The 21,635-nt window shown below is 36.7% G+C and overlaps 1 protein-coding gene across 8 annotated transcripts in view; it reads right to left on the bottom strand.

The window, feature by feature from the left end:
* Positions 1–21,635, bottom strand: part of DENND4A (DENN domain containing 4A) — a 132,849-nt gene that overhangs the window by 2,989 nt on the left and 108,225 nt on the right. For 4 of the 8 annotated variants that reach the window (XM_033439879.2, XM_049705875.1, XM_033439885.2 and 1 more), the window contains 10 exons: positions 12,410–12,599; positions 8,516–8,610; positions 6,909–7,084; positions 6,668–6,814; positions 5,611–5,809; positions 5,127–5,381; positions 4,059–4,176; positions 3,916–3,942; positions 3,292–3,454; positions 3,063–3,127 (listed from right to left, as the gene is read on the bottom strand). In XM_033439879.2, coding sequence (XP_033295770.1) covers positions 3,063–3,127; positions 3,292–3,454; positions 3,916–3,942; positions 4,059–4,176; positions 5,127–5,381; positions 5,611–5,809; positions 6,668–6,814; positions 6,909–7,084; positions 8,516–8,610; positions 12,410–12,599 — 1,435 coding nt within the window. Of the gene's footprint in view, positions 1–3,062; positions 3,128–3,291; positions 3,455–3,915; positions 3,943–4,058; positions 4,177–5,126; positions 5,382–5,610; positions 5,895–6,667; positions 6,815–6,908; positions 7,085–8,515; positions 8,611–12,409; positions 12,600–21,635 lie in introns of those variants that run through there. The other 4 variants (XM_033439881.2, XM_033439882.2, XM_033439886.2 and 1 more) reach the window with 2 other exon arrangements.

The following is a 21,635-nucleotide window of genomic DNA, read 5'->3' as shown; positions in this document are numbered from 1 at the left end:
ATTGCATCCCTGGGATAAATCCCACTTTGTCATGGCAAATAATCCTTTCTCTATGTTGCTGGATTTGGTTTACTAGTATTTTGTTGAGGATTTCTGCATCTATATTAATAAGGGATATTGCTCTTTCATTTTCTTTTCTTGTGATGTCTTTGTCTGGGCTTGGTCAGCATAATTATATTGGCCTAACACATAGAATGAGCTAGGTAGCACTCCTTTTTCTTCTCCTTTTTTTGTCAAGAGTTCGTGAAGGGTTAGTGTCTTAGTTTGGGCTGCTGTAACAGAATACCACAGACTGGGTGGCTTAAATGATGAACATTTATTTCTCATAGTCTGGAGGCTGGGAAGTCCAAGATCAAGGTGCCAGCAGATGTGGTGACTGGTAAGAGCACTCTTCCTGGTTTGCAGATAGCTGTCTTCTCCTTGTATCCTCACGTGGCTGAGAAAGAGAGGGACAGCTCTCTTCTTTTTCTTTTACTTTTCTTTTTGTTTTTTTTGGCTGCACCATGCAGCTTGCAGGATCTTAGTTCCATGACCAGGAATTGAACCTGGGCCACAGCAGTGAAAGTGCTGAGTCCTAACCACTGGACCGCCAGGGAATTCCCTCCTCTTTTTCTTATAAGGATACTAATACCATCTTAGGGGCTCCAACCTCATGATGTAATTACTTTCCAAAGGCTCCACTTCCAAATACTATCATATTAGGGCTTCAATATATATGAATTTGGGGGTAGGGGACACAAACATGCAGTTCATAACAAATGGTATTATCCTTCTTTAAACATCTGGTAGAATTCACCATCTGGTTCTGGGCTTTTCTTTGTGGGACGATTTTTGATTACTAACTCAATCTCTTTACTTGTTATAGGTCTATTAAGATTTTCTATTCTTGAATCAGTTTTATAGTTTATGTCTTTCTAGGAATTTGCCTGTCTCTTCTAGGTTATCTAATTTGTTGGCATATAATTATTTATAATAATTATTTTTATTTCTGTAAGGTCAGTAGGAATATCCCACCTACTTATTTAATTTTTGGCTGCGTTGGGTCTTCATGACTGCATGCAGGCTTTCTCTAGCTGCGGCGAGCGGGGGCTACTCTTCGTTGCAGTGCACGGGCTTCTCACCGCGGTGGCTTCTCATTGCGGAGCACGGGCTCTAGGTGCACAGGCTTCAGTAGTTGTGGCATGTGGGCTCAGTAGTTGTGGTTCGTGGGCCCTAGAGCGCAGGCTCAGTAGTTGTGGTGCACGGACTTAGCTGCTCTGCGGCATGTGGGATCTTCCTGGACCATCGAACCCGTGTACCCTGCATTGACAGGTGGATTCTGAACCACTGCGTCACCAGGGAAGTCCTGGAATATCACCCCTTTTATCCTAATTTCAGTAATTTGAGTCTTCTCTCTTTTTCTCTTAGACTAGCTTAAAGGTCTGTCAATTTTGTTGATCTTTTCAAAAACAAACTTTTGATTTCAATGAGTTTCTCGATTTTTAAAAATATTTTCCCTGTTTCTCTATTTTATTTATTTCTGCACTAATATTTCCTTCCTCCTGCTTGCTTTGGGTTTAGTTCACTCTTCTTTTTCTAGTTTCTTAAGGTAGAAACTGCTTTCACTGAATCTCAAAGTTTTGGTATGTTGTGTTTTTAATTTTCATTTACCTCGAAGTATTGTCTAATTTCTATTATGATTTTTTTGACCAATTTGTTATTTAGGAGTGTGTTGTTTAATTTCTATATACTTGTGAATTTTTAATTTTCCTTCTATTATTGATTTCTCTTTTCATTGTACTGTGGTTAGAGAACATACTTTGTATGATTTCAAACCTTTTTTTTTTTTTTTTTTTTTTTGCGGTATGCGGGCCTCTCATCGTTGTGGCCTCTCCTCCGGACGCGCAGGCTCAGCGGCCATGGCTCACGGGCCCAGCCGCTCTGCGGCATGTGGGATCTTCCCGGACCGGGGCACGAACCCACGTCCCCTGCATCGGCAGGCGGACTCTCAACCACTGCGCCACCAGGGAAGCCCAGATTTCAAACCTTTTAAATTTACTGAGAGACTTGTCTTATGGCCTAACATTTGGTTTATCCTGGACAATATTCCATGTGCAGTGGAGAAGAATGTGTATTTTGTTGTTGTTGGATGGTGTGTTCTGTAGATGTTTCTTAGGCCTAGTTGGTTTACAGTGCTGTTCAAGTCTTCTATTTCCTTGCTGATCTGCTGCCTAGTTGTTCTATTATGGTTGAATGTCTATTTCCCCCTCCAATTCTGTTAGTTTTTACTTCATGTATTTTGGGGCTCTGTTGTTAGTTGTATATATGTTATAATTATTATAAACAATAATTCTTGGTGGATTGACTGTTTCATCATTATACAATGTCCTTCTTTGTCTCTAAAGTCTATCTTTTCTGATACTAATACAGTCACTCTAGCTCCCTTTTTAGTACTATTTGCATGGAGTATCTTTTTCAATCCTTTTACTTTCTGTTACTCTAAAGGAGGCCAAGCACAATAACTGAGAGTAGAAGATGATCAACCAAAAATGTTTGAGACCTCCTAAAATATATATTTAGCTACATTACATTTTTTCTGAAACAAGCTTAATGTCATTAGTGATATGACACAATAGTTAAAAGCATGGGATTGGAAATTAGTTAAAAGCATGGGATTGGAAATTAAGACTGCTTGGTTCAGATATGGCTCCATTATTGCTGTGAAACCCAAGTTTAAGTCATTAAACCTCTTGGATCCTCAGTTGCCTCAGTAATAAAATGGAAATGATAACAGTACCCATCTCATAGGGATTTTGAGGATTATATGAGATAAAATATGGAAACTACTTGCTACAATGTAAGGCACATAATAAGCCCTCAAAAAATGTTAGCTTTCATTATTTATCATTATTATTACCAACATGACCAAAATATCAAAGTATCTTTTACCTTATATTAAAAAAATCAGACACAGTTGTATTATATTAATATAATTTTGTATTAAACTAATTAAGACTACCAATATAAAAACACTTTGAAAACTATACCATGATATATAAATATTACATGTTATGCTGAATTACCTATATCAATGTTTTCTCTTCCCAGTGCCACAAGTGAGAGAAACAGTATTTCTCTATATAAACTCCTAGGGGGAAAAAGAAGTGGAGAAGATATTACTATTCAAACACTCTATACATATCTACAAAAATTTTTATGTTAATATAAGCGTGAGATATTCTAACAAATCACTCAGCAAACAATATGAATCTGCTTAGAGGAACAATATATTCATTTAAAAGAATGACTTACCTCTGTCTTTTAAAATGAGGACATTTATTCAGTGTCTCTAAAATCTGACTCATTGGTCCATAGACATCATTCATTTTAATGCTTTTTACCATATTTTTCAATAGTTCCTGGTTAAATGAATTATCACCTTTTTGCAATAAATGGACCATTGGATACTTCTGGGCTGTAAAAGAACAAAAGAGCAGATGAAGAAAAATGTTCTGTGTAGAAAGCAGAATGTAACTAAGCAGCAACTGACAGCTATTTAAAAAGTTACAAAGCAATAAAAATAAATTAAGGGCAATAGATAAAAGAACTGAAATCTAAGAATGAAGTAAGAAGAAAAAAGGAAGAAATAAGACAAATAATGATAAAAATAAGCTTGAAGGCTCAAATACACAATAACTAAAAATACTGTTTTCCTTAATACAGCCCCTGGAAGGAATTTTAAATCAGCAGCCTGGGATGGAGACAAACAAAAAATAAGTACAAAGAAGAGATAGGGACAAGCAATGTGCTAAAAACAAAACTCTACAAAACAAAACCCCTCCAGCACATACACAGCACCACTCAAAAAACAAAAACAAAAACAACCCCTTGACCTCCATAGACAATAATACTAAAAACAGCAAACTTAACACTCACTCTCAAACAAAAGAGTACGATTTTGACCTGTAAGACAAAAAGTAGTGTAAAATAAAAGTCAGTTACACATTAGTTTAGGCTATTTAAAGCAAGTAGAGAGTACTCTCATATGAAGGACATCAACATTCTATGACAGCACTTACTGTGGGCATTCCAGAGGATGTACAACGGCTGTCCTGGATCCTGATGTAATTTCATATTGTCCCACAACATTTGTATTAAAACATATTTACTGTCTTCAGACATACAGTGGCGAGGAATCTGTGTTGAAGAATAAAAAAACATTCATTAATGATCCTTATATGACAATGTTTTGTAAATATTTTATAAAGAGCCTTAAAAATATTTTTTAGGATGTATGTGTGCAAGAGAGAAAAGAGAACAGAAAAATCACTGATTTGTCTGCATTTTATAACCTACCAAAGGGAGATGGCCTGAGTTGAGAAGCCAGCGATCCCTAAAGTAGCAGATTTAACAAAGTACTAAGATCAGTGAGAAAGGGTACCATGAAGGGCTAATCTTGACCAGCTTATGACTAAGGCTCCACAGAAAGATGAATCCAGGAGCCCCATTCTCCATCAGTTCAAGACCCTAGCGAAGATGCTCTGACTGAGTTAACCTCTCATTCACCATGTACTGAAAATGCAAACACATGCACAATCACAGACATGAAGTACAAGAAGGGAGAAGACAAAGTTCCTGAACTTAGACACTTTGCCATTTAGTGCCAGTGACAGCATATGAAAAAGAAAAAAAATGCTTTAATAGAGCAACATATCAAAAATACGAGTGAACATATAACAAACTACTTAAATGTTAAACAAAAATTCACAGTAAAGTAATGAGAATGGTACCACATGACTGCGATATGAATTACAGGTGTCCAACTAAAGTGTTAGGCTTAGTTTTGAAGGAGGTATGAGGCATGAGTGGGGCAAACTCACAAAGTCTTCTCATAAGAGTCATTTACGGTTTATTCTTGAGGCTATAACAAAAAGTCAAGTCCATTTTGTGTAAACTTTATAAGAAGTCTAAAAAACATGACTGTCTTACCGCTAGACTGTAAGGAGAAAAATTATTTGCAACAACTTTATTGATTCAGATGGTTATTAAAAATATTCAGCATAAAATTACTTTTTTGTCATTAGGAATATGCAAACATTACAATGGTGACAGTAGCACTGGCTTTTAGTTAATTTTTACTCTCATACCTTTGAATACTTGTTACAATGCTCAGAAGAAAGAATCAATCCAGGTAAATTACTGGGTAAGTCAAGACGTCTAAAATACCACACCAGGTTCCAAAAAACAATTGGATGATGGTCCACAAAGTCTGCCACTGTTATTGCATGATCACCTTCATTTTCCAATAAGCTTTCAAGTTCCTTCCATACCACTAAAGGACTAAGATATGGAACAGTGATAGGATCTGGACTTGGGAGGTGCCATTCTAATCCTAAAGAATCCTGTTGAATAAATAAAAACCATAAATAGCAATTACAAGATTGATGATACTAAATCATTAAAAAAAATTCCTGTCGATGATTTCCATATAATTAGAAATGAAACTGGTTAGACAAGACACTCTTCTTAAAAATAATAAAATTGAAGCTTATAAGGCTGTTTAGCACAAGGGGAACAAACTCATATGTAAATTATCAATGTCCAAATTGTAAAAAACACCAAAATACATACTGTAGCTCCTTGTAAAGTAGTTGGCAGGCTGCCTGTAGGAATGAGCTTCTGTCCTCCATTGTCTTCCTTATCCAAGGTGCCATAAGTACTAACACTCCTGGCCATTGGAAATACTGGACATTTTGACAAAGCTGCTTTTGATCTATCAGCAGGGATCTGAATACTTCGGGCACATGTATTTTCGAGCAACTTTGATTTGCTTGGGCATTGAAAAAAGAAAAAAGCGTATCACTGTCTAGATTTACTTTATTTCACTGACCATGTTCTTCTCTTTAGAATCAGAGCTGCACATAGCAAAGTAAAAGGAAGGAAAGATGTTAATCAGGCTTTGGCTGGGAAAAAGGATACAGTTTAAAGTAGCCTAGTCATGTTAATTTCCTTTTTATCCAGTAAACTTTAAATATACAGAGTCATTCATTTGTTCAAAACATTTAGTGGACAGCTTTTATACTGCAGGAACCACAGTAGGCCCGAGGATACAAAGCAGAAAAAATAGGCACCTATTCTTTCAGGAGTCAGAGCTAGTGGGAGACAAAGAAAGGGCTATAATAGACCTATGATGAAAGAAGGGACACACACAGATTTGCAGTCTAAGCATTCAGGATCAAACAGGTCATGCTAGCCTGCTAGTACTATGTAGGCATTTTCTTTTGCACATGCATTTACCAATATAGCTTCACTTGCCCAGCTATATTTGGTGTATTTGGCACTTCTCCAAAATGGAGTCAATTTCCGCATTTGTTTTAAGCACAGACTTACTTGTATTACGCTTACTGTGTAAGTCTTAGTTTGATTTTATAGTTCATCTATCAGCTCCAAATGTTTTCTTAGATTATTAAATATTCCTAAGTAGAAAATTAAATATTGCAAAGTAGAAGTACCTCAGTACTGACTTAATTCCTCGAGAGAGAGATAATTAATTAGGAATAAGAACTTGAGATTAAGAATCTATTATACATAGGAATTTAAACCTTAAAATGGTCAGCTAATTCTTCTGTCATTACTTGAAATGTATAGTATATGTTGTTAAAATATAGTTCCACATAATCATAATTACCTATTTAGATCAAAATTCCCTTGAACAGAGAGAACAGATGTGTCAAGACCAGAGGCTGATGTTGAGATACAAGACTGCCTTGTCTGCCTTGAAAAGGAGGATGGAAAATGCATATTTTCTGTAGACGGGCTTGACTTCAAAAAGTATCTGTAATGTGAATCAAAGGAGCTTTTTGAGAAAAGAGATATTCTAGGAAACATGATCCTTAAACATGAAGGGGGAAAAAAGCATAAATCGTTACCTTCCAGGTCGTCTTAAATCTCTTATTTCGATGTTCAGAAAGGGCAAGAAAAGATTGCCACAAAATGGGCAGGTTGTATTGAGATTTGAATCATCTGCTGTCCAGCCAGCCATGATTTCCTCATCATGGACAAGACAATCACAGGTTCTACAACGAGAGCAGCTCGAGATAAGAACCTATGGGAGAAAACAGCATTTTATAAAGTAAGCCGGTTAGTGCAATTACAATTTAAAAACCATTTCAATTCATATATCTACTGGAAAAGTAAAACTCAGAAGGATTCAGAAGTTACAAATGAAGAATGGATTACATTCAGTACATTATATAATATACTCATCTTTAACTATTTCACCTAAGTCTATTCCAAAACTTCTGCCTGAAAGGGAAACTTGCATTTAAGTGAGGATTTTTACCATTATAATTACGTACTATAAAATCTGCCATGATTTTATTAATGGAAAACTAAACCCAAGTATTACTTTGTTAATACACAAAATAGGTATTGGTAATTACATGTTATAGATCTGTGCTACTCAAAGTGTGGTCACCAGTAAGGAGCTGGTCCACAAACTCTTACTGGTTTGTGATGAGCTAAGTAAAGAAACTGAGAAGAGGATTTGGAGACCTGTAAACTAATTGCTGTAACAGCTAAGTCGGTGATCAGTAGATTTTAGAAGAGTAACAGCCATGACAGATTGGAACTTAAAATCAGCAACAAAAAAAACCCTGGTCTGTCACTACAGACAGTTTAAGAAGCATTGCTATAGATAAATGTAAATGCTGTCATTACATTAAAATATAGAAATTCCTGAAGCCATCAGAAACTTTGTAAACTGCAACATCAGTGCTCGTCATTTATTTTCCAGCTGCATGCAAATTTATTTTCCAAATTTATGCGAATTAGTGTGAAACGGAAACACAAATGTATTTGGAAGCAATTTTTACACAAAAATTAGGGAAAGTTTTTAAAGTGTAAAACTATAACCTTTTTATTGCAAGAAAATGGGATACAGCAGCATACCCAGCAGATATCTACATCAAACTGACACAAAGAATGAAAAACATGATGGAAAAAGTTGACACAAATGCCAAAACTGCTCCCTGTATCCTCATCCAAAAAGTGTGCCTGCACAGCAAAATTAGTTACAAGTGTTTAAGTTGTGAAATAGGGACTTCCCTGGCAGTCCAGTGGTTAGGACTCCGTGCTTCCACCGCAGGGGGTGCGGGTTCAATCCCTGGTTGGGGAACTAAGATCCCGCATGCCGTGTGGTACGGCCAAAACAAAAAAGAAAAATAAAAGTGTAATAAAAATTCAAAGAGGACATACATAAAACAAGGGGTAAATATAAATACTGGAAATAAAAATGATTTTGTATGTTGATAAACATGAAAGGAAGTATGGAACTTTTCTAAACAGAAGAAGTCATATGACTTCAATAATCTGAAATACTAGATAAATTTTAAGTTTATTCAGGAGCAATATACATTCTGAAATTTTCAGATGCCATATATTTAACTTTTTATCACTCTACCAGAGACTATCAGCACTTAAGAAATGTAAATTTTATTAAGTAGTACATGAAGATGTTCTTTTGATTAAATTGTACCTCCATTGCATAGTTCTGGAAGATATTTGTATTACTCATGTTGCAGGAAGATGCCACTTCTGATTTCCCAGGTAAGGCAAACTTGGACAAGGATCCTGTTCATTATTAAAAAACAAAGAGCAAAACCATTAAAATTAACAGAAAGGATATGAGAATCTTTCACTTTCATAAATTCTCTGGTAACATGTCAAACAGTTTTATTTAAAACTAAGATGATAAAGGTAATTTAAGAAAAAGCAAATAAATAATGAAAAATGTTTTTCAACATATGCCTTTGTGTACACCTAAGGAAATGTGCTTTAATTCATTACTCACTTATTAAGCACTTTGTACAGACTAGAAGGCATTCCAGTTGTTTGTAATTACTGTTTTGCTGTTTCTATTCTTACATGTTTTAGATAAAAGAAAGTGTTTAGTTCTAAGGTCTAAAAAGTATAAAATAGCTGATCTTATTTCAGATCATGAAAAGAATTACTGGCAACTCTCTGCCTTATAAGGATCTTTAAAATCTGGAACAGTAATCTTGCTTTTAAACACTAGGGAAGAGTTTCCAAGTACATTCTTAAGAGCAAAGGGATATTAGCAGGTATTAAAATGACAAAATAAGGGCAGTTCTGTGGTCAAGTCAATTGCTGACAGTGGCTATATCTAGTTAGGAAAACTGGAAGTAATCAATACATTTTCTATACTTTTTTTCCCCCAGTAGTTACTACATTTTATGAATGAACAATGGTATTTTTATAAATATAAAGGTTAAAAAAAAGTAACAGTATAAACTATCAGTTCCAAGAAATAGCATAGGAAAACATGTTAAACACCACCATGGGGATGCATAATCCAGACTAATGATCTGATTGCTTCAGCAAATAAATGACAAGGGAGGAAAAAAAGATAGCTCTAGAGCTTCCTCTAGCCCTAGGCTCTGCCACACAGACAAGCAGAGAGGTGGAGAGAGAGCTGAAGCTTCACATCATCCTTGAAGATGATTAGAAATGGTGGCAACTAGAGTTCTTTCCTGATGGTCCCCCAATAACCTTCTGTAATCCCCCTCTGCTAAAGCTAGTTCAAAATTGCTATCAGCCTTGACTAATTCAGTCATTTATGTGGGCAGCCTACCTCTTATATCTCATCAATCTACAGCACAGAATAAATATTCTTTTTAGCAAATACGAATCAGGTTGTGAGGTAAGTCTTATTTACTTAGCTCAATAAACAGTTCTTGCATGTTAGAAAAAAAAAATAAGAGGCTGGGAACTAATCACCTGATTTCTTCATGAATATACGAAAGGGGGAAAAAACAGGGAACAAAGATGAGAGGAAGTTAGTAGACATATCAAACAAATGCAACAAGTGGACCTTGTTTGGGTCTCAATTTGAACAAACCACCTATAAAAAGAGTTTCGTGAGATAGTTGTGAAAATTTAAGTATATATTTTATATAAGATATATGATAAATATTGTCACATTAAAAATATAATAATATTACAATTTTGTTTTGAAAACAAATGAATGCTTCACAAAAGATACTGTATGAGTCCATAACATGTTCAAAAATGGCCATGCTGACATACAGTGTTAGAAGATGATGTTCATCTGTGAAGGGAGTGGTGAGTAGATGTGGTTATGAGAGGAGGTTCTGGATGCTGTTTATGTTGTGTTTCTTTCTTCCCCCCCCCCCCCCGGCAAACATTTATTTGTTTATTTGGCTGCACCAGGTCTTAGCTGCATTATGCAGGAGCTTCGTTGCAGCATGCAGGCTCTTTAGTTGTGGCATGTGGGATCTAGCTTCCTGACCAGGGATCGAACCCAGGCCCCCTGCATTGGGAGCAAAGAGTCTTAACCACTGGACCACCAGGGAAGTCCCAAGGTTCTGCCTCTTAATCTGATACTGGTTAATCAGTTGTCCTCAATTTGTGAAATGTACAGTGTTTACATACATAAAAATGTACACACTACATGTATAACATAGAGTAAATAATAAATGTATTAAATAAACTTTAATAAAAAGTTACAAAGATATAACATTAAAGTCCTTATGTTTTAGATATATCAATACATGTTGAAGTATTTATGAATAAAATTATATATTGTTTGGGATTTACTTTAAAATAATCCAGTGGGGAAGGAAAAAATGTTGGCAGCAGAAGAGAGGCGGAAAAGATAAAACAAGATTGGCCATTTGTTGATAGTTGCTGAAGTTGTGTGAAGGGTACGTGGGAGCTCATTGTGCTATTCCTTCTACTTTTGTGACTGACTATTTCCACAATAAAAGCTTTTTAAAGTAGCAAAGATGCAAATTTGAAAAACATTATAATGCATTCATTCCTCACATCATATAACAGGATAACTTGCAAATGGATTAAATATTTAAATCAGGGGTCAAATCTATTTTTGTATGACCACAAACTCAGAATAATTTTAACATTTTAAAGCACTGTTAAAAAAAAGAAAAAGACAAAAAAGAATATGTGACAGAGATAACCTAAACAAAACCTAAACTATTTACAATATAGCCCTTTACAGAAAAAGTCTGCTGACCCCAGAAAATGTTAAAAAGGAAATCAGAGAAGTATGAGAAGAAAACAGTGGTGAGCCTAGGGAAGGGGAAATCTTTCCTAATAACTCAAAATCCAGAAGCAATAGGGCAAAAACTGATAAATTTGATGACATAAAATTAAAAAGTTTTATGTGGGGAAAATAAAAATCCCTGAACTTGACAAACTTGGAAAAAGCATCTGCCACTTATATAAGAGACAAAGGATTAATTCCCTAACATAAAAAAGAGCTATTAAAACTTAAAAAAAGTGGGGAGGACCAAAAAGTGAAAGTGAAATGTAGGCAAAGGACAGTTCACAGAAAAAGAAACACAAATAGTCCTTAAACACATAAATGGATATGCAACTTAATTTATAAGATAAAGAAAAATGAAAACTAAATTGAAATACATTCTTCACCTATCAGATGGCAAAAATCTGAAAAGTGTGCTAACATATTTTCTTCACAAGGCTGTGGGGAAATAGGTATTCTTTTTTTTTTGCGGTACGCGTGCCTCTCACTGCTGTGGCCCCTCCCGTTGCGGAGCACAGGCTCCGTACGTGCAGACTCAGCGGCCATGGCTCACGGACCCAGCCGCTCCGTGGCATGTGGGATCTTCCCGGACTGGGGCATGAACCTGTGTCCCCTGCATCGGCAGGTGGACTCTCAACCACTGCGCCACCAGGGAAGCCCAAAATAGGTATTCTTATATACTACCTGTGGGACTACAAAATAGTATACCCCTGAGGAAGGAACCTGGCAATATCACTTCAAGGAAAAACTTGGAAGTATCTTCCAAAAATACCCTGGCAAAAGTATAATATGACATATATGCATCACAGTATTATTTATAACAGTTAAACACTGAGAACTTAAAGTCCATCAACAGGGAAGTGGTTAAAATAAACCAATACATCCACACATGGTGAACAATGCAACCGTAAAAATGAATGAGGGACAACACTATGTGATGATATGGAATGCTCTTCAGCATATAGTGTTAAGTGAAAAAGACAAGGAACAGTTAAGTGTTTATAGCATGTTACCTTTTGAGTAAGAAGACAAGGAGGTATTAAGAACACACAAACACACACATACTTTTTAAAACACATTAAAAAAAAAGCACATTAAAAAAAGCAACAATGAAAGGATAAATCAAAATGAATAAAAATGGCTACCTCTAGGGACAGTAACAAACCAAGATGAAGGGATGAGGATGGAAGAAGCTAGACATCTCTGAAAGTGCCTTGGTTCTGTATTGTTTTGAGCCATGCAAATCTTTTACAAAATTAAACATAAAGGAGAAAAAGTAAAGGTACCACAAATCAAATGCAGTATGACCGAGCTGTTTGGACAAACCTTCTAAGGAGGAAGAACCTTCCAGGCTTGTTCTGCTGAAATCAATTCCCTTAGTCCCTGCAGTGGCACTGCTTTCCTGGCAAGAAGTGGCTCCTTCCAACTCGTGGCAGACATCTTCATCTGTTAAAGAGGTAGATTCAGAATCCTGGGCTCCCACTGAAGAAAGACTGGTACGATCAGAACTTTGATCCTAAGGACATAATTATAAGCTTAATTTCCTTCATATTTAAAGTTAGTTATTTAAAAGTTCACTTCAAAGGCAGAGGAAACGCCTAATTACTCAGATGATCAGTTAGTTAACATTACAACTTCTAGTGGAAAAAAAACCCCAACCAATTTTACAAGGGCATACTGGACAAACATGAGCTGGAGATCAATTTTTAAGACAGCATTTCTTAGTTAGATCAAAGCAGATACCTGTTAGTTAGATAACTGCTAACTTTAAGTCTTTGTTTATTGTTAATTTTCTTCCCTGCAAATCCCAGCCCAGGATGATACCATTAGAAAATTACATTTTAATCTCTTTTAATTTCATTTATGTTTACATTTTATTCTTTTCCATAACAATCCAGGTTTCAAAGACATGTATTTCTAGTTTTCATTTTTGAGAACACCAACGTAGAAGTATTTTTTCCTGGTTACACCAGTAATATGTAAGAAAATTTGATAGACTTTTGTATGAAGAAAATAATTTTTTTTAATAACTGTAATTCCACTGCCCAGATAATACACAGGTGTGTGTGTGTATGTGTTACTGAGTTACTTTTAATATTACTTGAAAATTTTTATTGGCTTTTTGGCTATATCTCATTGTTTTTTATTTAGTGGGTGTTCTAGGGATTGCAATACATATACCTAATCATTTACAGTTGACTTAAAATTAGTATTGTACCACTTCATATATAATAATATACCAATAACGAATGTCAGTAGGGTGAGTCTCTTAATCACTATGAAACCTCTACACATACTGAAAACCCCATGAGATAACATTCAAAGTTTTGTTTTGTCCAACTGCAAGTATTTTAAGGAATTTAAAAAGGTTTTAAGGGACTTCCCTGGTGGTGCAATGGTTAAGAATCCGCCTGCCAGTGCAGGGGACGTGGGTTCGAGCCCTGGTCCAGGATGATCCCACATGCTACGGAGCAACTAAGCCCATGCGCCACAACTACTGAGCCTGTGCTCTAGAGCCCGAGAGCCACAACTACTGAAGCCTGTGTGCCTAGAGCCCATGCTCTGCAACAAGAGAAGCCACCGCAATGAGAAGCCCACGCACCACAACGAAGAGTAGCCCCCACTCGCTGCAACTAGAGAAAGCCCCCGTGCAGCAATGAAGACCCAATGCAGCCAAAAATAAATAAATTAAAAAAAAAAGAATATATATGTGTATATAGCTGAATCACTGTGCTGTATACCTGAAACTAACACGACACTGTAAATCAACCATACTTCAATAAAAATTTTTAAAAAAAAGGTTTTAAAAAAGGGGTCTTATAGAGATTGGTTCAAGATGACGGAGTAGAAGGACATGCTCTCACTCCCTCCTGCGAGAACACCGGAATCACAACTAACGGCTGAACAATCACTGACAGAAAGACACTGGAAATCACCAAAAAAAGATACCCCACATCCAAAGACAAAGAAGAAGCCACAACGAGATGGTAGGAGGGGCACAATCACAATAAAGTCAAATCCCATAACTGCTGGGTGGGTGACTAACAAACTGGAGAACACTTATACTACAGAAGTTCACCCGCTAGAGTGAAGGTTCTGAGCCCCACGTCAGGCTTCCCAACCTGGGGGTCCAGCAACGGGAGGAGGAATTCCTAGAGAATCAGACTTTGAAGGCTAGTGGGATTTGACTGTAGGAATTCGACAGGACTTGGGGAAACAGAGACTCCACTCTTGGAGGGCACACACAAAGTACTGTGTGCATCGGGACCCAGGGGAAGGAGCAGTGACCCCAAATAAGACTGAACCAGACCTACCTGCTAGTGTTGGAGGGGCTCCTGCAGAGGTGGGGGGGTGGCTCTGTCTCACCGTGAGGACAAGGACACTGGCAGCAGAAGTCCTGGGAAGTACTCCTTGACATGAGCCCTCCCAGAGTCAGCAATAAGCATCACCAAAGAGATTGGGTAGGCTCCAGTGTTGGGTTGCCTCAGGCCAAAGAACCAACAGGGAGGGAACCCCGCCCCACCCATCAACAGTCAAGTGGATTAAAGTTTTACTGAGCTCTGCCCACCAGAGCAACAGTCATCTCTACCCACCACCAGTCCCTCCCATCAGGAAACTTGCACAAGCCTCTTAGATAGCCTCATCCACCAGAGGGCAGATAGCTGAAGCCAAGAAAAACTACAATCCTGCAGGCTGTGGAACAAAAACCACATTCACAGAAAGACAGACAAGATGAAAAGGCAGAGGGAACAAGATAAAACCCCAGAAAAACAACTAAATGAGGTGGAGATAGGCAATCTTCCAGAAAAAGAATTCAGAATAATGATAGGATGATCCAGGATACCGGAAAAAGAATGGAAGCAAAGATCGAGAAGATGCAAGAAATGTTTAACAAAGACCTAAAAGAATTAAAGAACAGAGATGAACCATACAATAACTGAAATGAAAACTACACTAGAAGGAATCAATAGCAGAATAACTAAGGCAGAAGAACGGATAAGCGACCTGGAAGACAGGATGGTGAAATTCACTGCTGTGGAACAGAATAAAGAAAAAAAGAATGAAAAGAAATGAAGACAGCCTAAGAGACCTCTGGAACAACATTAAACGCAACAACATTCACATTATAGGGGTCCCAGAAAGAGAAGAGAGAGAGAAAGGACCCAAGAAAATATTTGAAGAGATTATAGTCGAAAACTTCCCTAACATGGGAAAGGAAATAGCCACCCAAGTCCAGGAAGTGCAGAGAGTCCCATACAGGATAAACCCAAGGAGAAACACGCCGAGACACATAGTAATCAAATTGGCAAAAATTAAAGACAAAGAAAAATGATTGAAAGCAGCAAGGGAAAAACGACAAATAACATACAAGGGAACTCCCATAAGGTTAACAGCTGGTTTCTCAGCAGAAACTCTACAAGCCAGAAGGGAGTGGCATGATATACTTAAAGTGATGAAAGGGAAGAAGCTACAACCAAGATTACTCTACCCGGCAAGGATCTCATTCAGATTCAACAGAGAAATCAAAAGCTTTACAGACAAGCAAAAGCTAAGAGAATTCAGCACCACCAAACGAGCTCTACAACAAATGCTAAAGGAACTTCTCTAAGTGGGAAACACAAGAGAAGAAAAGGACCTACAAAAACAAACCCAAAACAATTAAGAAAATGCTCATAGGAACATACATTATCGATAATTACCTTAAACGTGAATGGATTAAATGCTCCAACCAAAAGACACAGACTCACTGAATGGATACAAAAACAAGACCCATATATGTGCCGTCTACAAGAGACCCACTTCAGCCCTAGGGACACATACAGACTGAAAGTGAGGGGATGGAAAAAGATATTGCATGCAAATGGAAATCAAAGAAAGCTGGAGTAGCTATACTCATATCAGATAAAATAGACTTTAAAATAAAGAATGTTACAAGAGACAAGGAAGGACACTACATAATGATCAAGGGATCAATCCAAGAAAAAGATGTAACAATTATAAATATATATGCACACAACATAGGAGCACCTCAATACATAAGGCAACTGCTAACAGCTATAAAAGAGGAAATCGACAGTAACACAATAATACTGGGGGACTTTAATGCCTCACTTACACCAATCGACAGATCATCCAAACAGAAAATTAATAAGGAAACACAAGCTTTAAATGACACAATAGACCAGACAGATTTAATTGATATTTATAGGACATTCCATCCAAAAACAGCAAATTACACTTTCTTCTCAAGGGCAAACAGAACATTCTCCAGGATGGATCATAACTTGGGTCACAAATCAAGCCTCAGTAAATTTAAGAAAACTGAAATCATATCAAGCATCTTTTCTGACCACTATGCTATGAGATTAGAAATCAATTACAGGGAAAAAAACGTAAAAAACACAAACACATGGAGGCTAAACAATACGTTACTAAATAACCAAGAGATCACTGAAGAAATCAAAGAGGAAATCAAAAAATACTGAGAGACAAATGCCAATGAAAACATGATGATCCAAAAACCTATGCGATGCAGCAAAAGCAGTTCTAAGAGTGAAGTTTATACCTATACAAGCGTACCTCAAGAAAAATCTCAAATAAACAATCTAACCTTACACCTAAAGGAACTAGAGAAAGAAGAACAAAGAAAACTCAAAGTTAGCAGAAGGAAAGAAATCATAAAGATCAGAGCAGAAATAAATGAAATAGAAACAAAGAAAACAATAGCAAAGATCAATAAAACTAAAAGCTGGTTCTCTGAGAAGATAAACAAAATTGATAAACCATTAGCCAGACCCATCAAAAAAAGAGGGAGAGGATTCAAATCAATAAAATTAGAAATGAAAAAGGAGAAGTTACAACAGACACCGCAGAAATACAAAGCATCCTAAGAAACTACTACAAGCAACTCTATGCCAATAATATGCACAACCTGGAAGAAATGGACAAATTCTTAGAAAGGTATAACCTTCCAAGACTGAACCAGGAGGAAACAGAAAATATGAACAGACCAATCACAAGTAATGAAATTGAAACTATGATTAAAAATCTTCCAACAAACAAAAGCCCAGGAACAGATGGCTTCACAGGCAAATTCTATCAAACATTTAGAGAAGAGCTAACACCCATCCTTCTCAAACTCTTCCAAAAAATTACAGAGGGAGGAACACTCCCAAACTCATTCTATGAGGCCACCATCACCCTACCAAAACCAGACAAAGATACTACAAAAACAGAAAATTACAGAATATCACTGATGAATATAGATGCAAAAATCCTCAACAAAATACTAGCAAACAGAATCCAACAACACATTAAAAGGATCATACACCATGATCAAGTGGGATTTATCCCAGGGATGCAAGGATTCTTCAATATACGGAAATCAATCAATGTGATACACCATATTAACAGACTGAAGAATAAAAACCGTATGATCATCTCAATAGATGCAGAAAAAGCTTTTGACAAAATTCAACACCGCTTGATGAAAAAACCCTCCAGAAAGTGGGCATAGAGGGAACCTACCTCAGCATAATAAAGGCCATATATGACAAACCCACAGCAAGCATCATTCTCAATGGTGAAAAACTGAAAGCATTTCCTCTAAGATCAGGAAAAAGACAAGGATGTCCACTCTCACCATTATTATTCAACATAGTTTTGGAAGTCCTAGCCATGGCAATCAGAGAAGAAAAAGAAATAAAAGGAATACAAATTGGAAAAGAAGAAGTAAAACTGTCACTGTTTGCAGATGACATGATACTATACATAGAGAATCCTAAAGATGCCACCAGGAAACTACTAGAGCTAATCAATGAATTTGGTAAAGTTTCAGGATACAAAATTAATGCACAGAAATCTCTTGCATTCCTATATATTAAAGATGAAAAATCTGAAAGAGAAATTAAGGAAACACTTCCATTTACCACTGCAACAAAAAGAATAAAATATCTAGGAATAAACCTACCTAGGGAGACCAAAGACCTGTATGCAGAAAACTGTAAGATACTGATGGAAGAAATTAAAGATGATACCAACAGATGGAAAGATATACCATGTTCTTGGATTGGAAGAATCAATATTGTGAAAATGACTATACTACCTAAAGCAATCTACAGATTCAGTGCAAACCCTATCAAATTACCAATGGCATTTTTTACAGAACTAGAACAAAAAATCTTAAAATTTGTATGGAGACACAAAGACCCAGAATAGCCAAAGCAGTCTTGAGGGCAAAAAGTGGAGCTGGAGGAATCAGACTGCCTGACTTCAGACTATAATACAAAGCTACAGTGATCAAGACAATATGGTACTGCCACAAAAACAGAAATATAGATCAACCCACACACCTATGGTCAACTAATCTATGACAAAGGAGGCAAGGATATAAAATGGAGAAAAGACAGTGTCTTCAACAAGTGGTGTTGGGAAAACTGGACAGCTACATTTAAAAAATGAAATTAGGGCTTCCCTGGTGGTGCAGTGGTTTAGAGTCCGCCTGCCGATGCAGTGGACGTGGGTTTGTGCCCCGGTCCAGGAGGATCCCACATGCTGCGGAGTGGCTAGGCCCGTGAGCCATGGCCACTGAGCCTGCGCGTCCGGAGCCTTTTCTCCGCAACGGGAGAGGCCACAACAGTGAGAAGCCCACGTACAGCAAAAAAAAAAAAAAAAAAGAATGAAATTAGAACATTCCCTAACACCATACACAAATATAAACTCAAAATAGATTAGAGACCTAAATGTAAGATTGGACACTATACAACTCTTAGAGGAAAACAGGAAGAGCACTCTTTGACATAAATCACAGCAAGATCTTTTTTGATCCACCTCCTAGAGTAATGGAAATAAAAACAAAAATAAACAAATGGGACCTAATGAAACTTAAAAGCTTTTGCACAGCAAAGGAAACCATAAACAAGATGAAAAGACAACCCTCAGAACAGGAGAAAATATCTGCAAACGAATCAAGGGACAAAGGATTGATCTCTAAAATATATAAACAGCTCATGCAGCTCAATATTAATAAAACAAACAAACCAATCCAAAAATGGGCAGAAGACCTAAATAGACATTTCTCCAAAGAAGACATACAGATGGCCAAGAAGCACATCAAAAGCTGCTCAACATCACTAATTATTAGAGAAATGCTAATCAAAACTACAATGAGGTATCACCTCACACCAGTCAAAATGGGCATCATCAGAAAATCTACAAACAACAGATGCTGGAGAGGGTGTGGAAAAAAGGGAACCCTCTTGCACTGTTGGTGGGAATGTAAATTGATACAGCCACTATGGAGAACAGTATGGAAGTTCCTTAAAAAACTAAAAATAGAATTACCGTATGACCCAGCAATCCCACTACTGGGCATATACCCAGAGAAAACCATAATTCAAAAAGACACATGTACCCCAATGTTCATTGCAGCACTATTTACAATAGCCAGGTCATGGAAGCAACCTAAATGCCCATCGATAGACGACTGGATAAAGAAGATTTGGTATATATATACAATGGAATATTACTCAGCATAAAAAGGAATGAAATTGGGTCATTTGTAGAGACGTGGATGGATCTAGAGACTGTCATACAAAGTGAAGTAAGTCAGAAAGAGAAATACAAATATCGTACATTAACGTATATATGTAGAACCTAGAAAAATGGTACAGATGAACGGGTTTGCAGGGGAGAAATTGAGAGACAGATGTAGAGAACAAACGTATGGACACCAAGGCAGGAAAGCGGCTGGGAGTGGGATGTATTGGGAGATTGGGATTGCCATGTATACACTGATGTGTATAAAATGGATGACTAATAAGAACCTGCTGTATTAAAAAAAAAAAGGGGGGGGTCTTTCGTATTAACCAGATATTTACCATCTATTTTGCTCTTTCTTCATTTCCAAAGACCCAGATTTCTTTGGGGTATAATTTTTCTTCAGCCTGAAGAACTTCCTTTAGCATATTTTATACAGCAGGTCTGCTAGTCATGAATTCTTTTCTTTTATCTGAAAATGTTTTTATTTCACCTTCACCCCCTAAAGAATATTTTCACTGGATATGGAATTCTGGGTTGACAGGCCTTTTCTTCAACAGGTTAAAAGTGTTGTTCCACTGTATTCTTCCCTCCACAGATTATGATGAAAACAAGTGGCCATTCAAATCCTTATTCCTCTGTAGGTAATGTGTCATTTTTGTTTAGTAGCATTCAAGATACTATTCTTTTTTTTTTTTTCTAGCAGTTATTTTTTATTAGAAATGGATATCTTTGGTTATTAACAGTTTGCTTTTATGTATATATAGGTGTTGTTTTCTTTGAGTTTATCTTGTCTATAGTTTACTGAGTATCTGCAAATCTAAATCTTTTACTGAATTTGGGAAATTTTATCCATTATTTCTTCAAATATTTTTCCTACCATAATCTCTTTCTCCAATTCTTTTGGAATCCCAATTTTATGTTATACATTTTGATATTGTCCCACAAGTCTCTGAGGCTCTGTTCATTTTTATAAAGTCTCTCTCTGTTCTTCCAACAGCATAATTTCTGTTACTCAATCTTTAAGTTCAATGACTCTCCTTTGTCATCTCCATTCTGCTATTGAACCCATCCAATAAGTTTATTTCAGAGTGTATTTTTTATGATAAAATTTTTTGACAAATAATTTTTCTGGTTAAGAGTTCCTTTCTTTTCTTATTTGAAATGTGTTTTTTCTTTATTTCAGGGAATCTAGTCATAATAGCTGCTTTAAAGTTTCCATCTGATAATTCCAACATCTGGGTTATCTCAGGGTTGTCTTTCCCTTGAGAATTAGTCACATTTTCCTGGTTCAAGTAATTTTGGATTTTATTTTGGACACCATGAATGTTATGCTGTGTAGTCTGGGTACTTTTATAATCTCTTGGAGAATGTTGAGCTATTGTATCAGCAGGCAGTCAACTAAGTTATGTTCAGATTGTAATTTGTGTTTTGATTTTTGTAGGTGGTGATTTAATCCCCAGTTTAATTCTCTAAGCCTTGTCCATGCTGGTCTGCATCTATCCCATGTATGTGTAGCTCAAGGGTGAGGCTCAGACTTGTGTGGGCCATGCACAGAATTAGGAATCCTTCTTTCACAGATTCCCCTCATACTCTCCAACCCACAGAGGCTCCCTTCTCTGGTTCCTCTGTCCAGGAAATATGGGGATTCACTTGAAGTTTTAGCTGCCAGGGATGCCATGCCACACTGTGACTGGGACTGCTCTTGGAGCAAAAATGTATGAGAAAGAAAATGGGAAAATTTCCCCACAGTCTGCTGCTTTTATTTTTCAGAATCTTTAGTTTTTGTATTTTGTTTGGAGTTTTTAGTTGTAAATCAGTGGGAGGGACAGGCTTTAGTAGTCTTATGTTACCACAGTGGAACTAAAGCTCTCACCCAAATTTTTAAAGAGTATTTTTGCTGGGTACAGAAAGGTTGGCAGTCATTTTCTTTCAGTACTCTAAAGATGTCTTTCCAGTGTCTTTTGACATCAAATTTTCTATTCAGAAGACAACTGTCAGCTTTCTTACTGCT

This window comes from Orcinus orca, chromosome 2 (assembly GCF_937001465.1).
Source record: "Orcinus orca chromosome 2, mOrcOrc1.1, whole genome shotgun sequence".
Classification (NCBI taxonomy): Eukaryota; Metazoa; Chordata; class Mammalia; order Artiodactyla; family Delphinidae; genus Orcinus; species Orcinus orca.
Note: the sequence above shows the minus strand (reverse complement) of the source record. Positions and strands in the feature narration are given on the sequence as shown.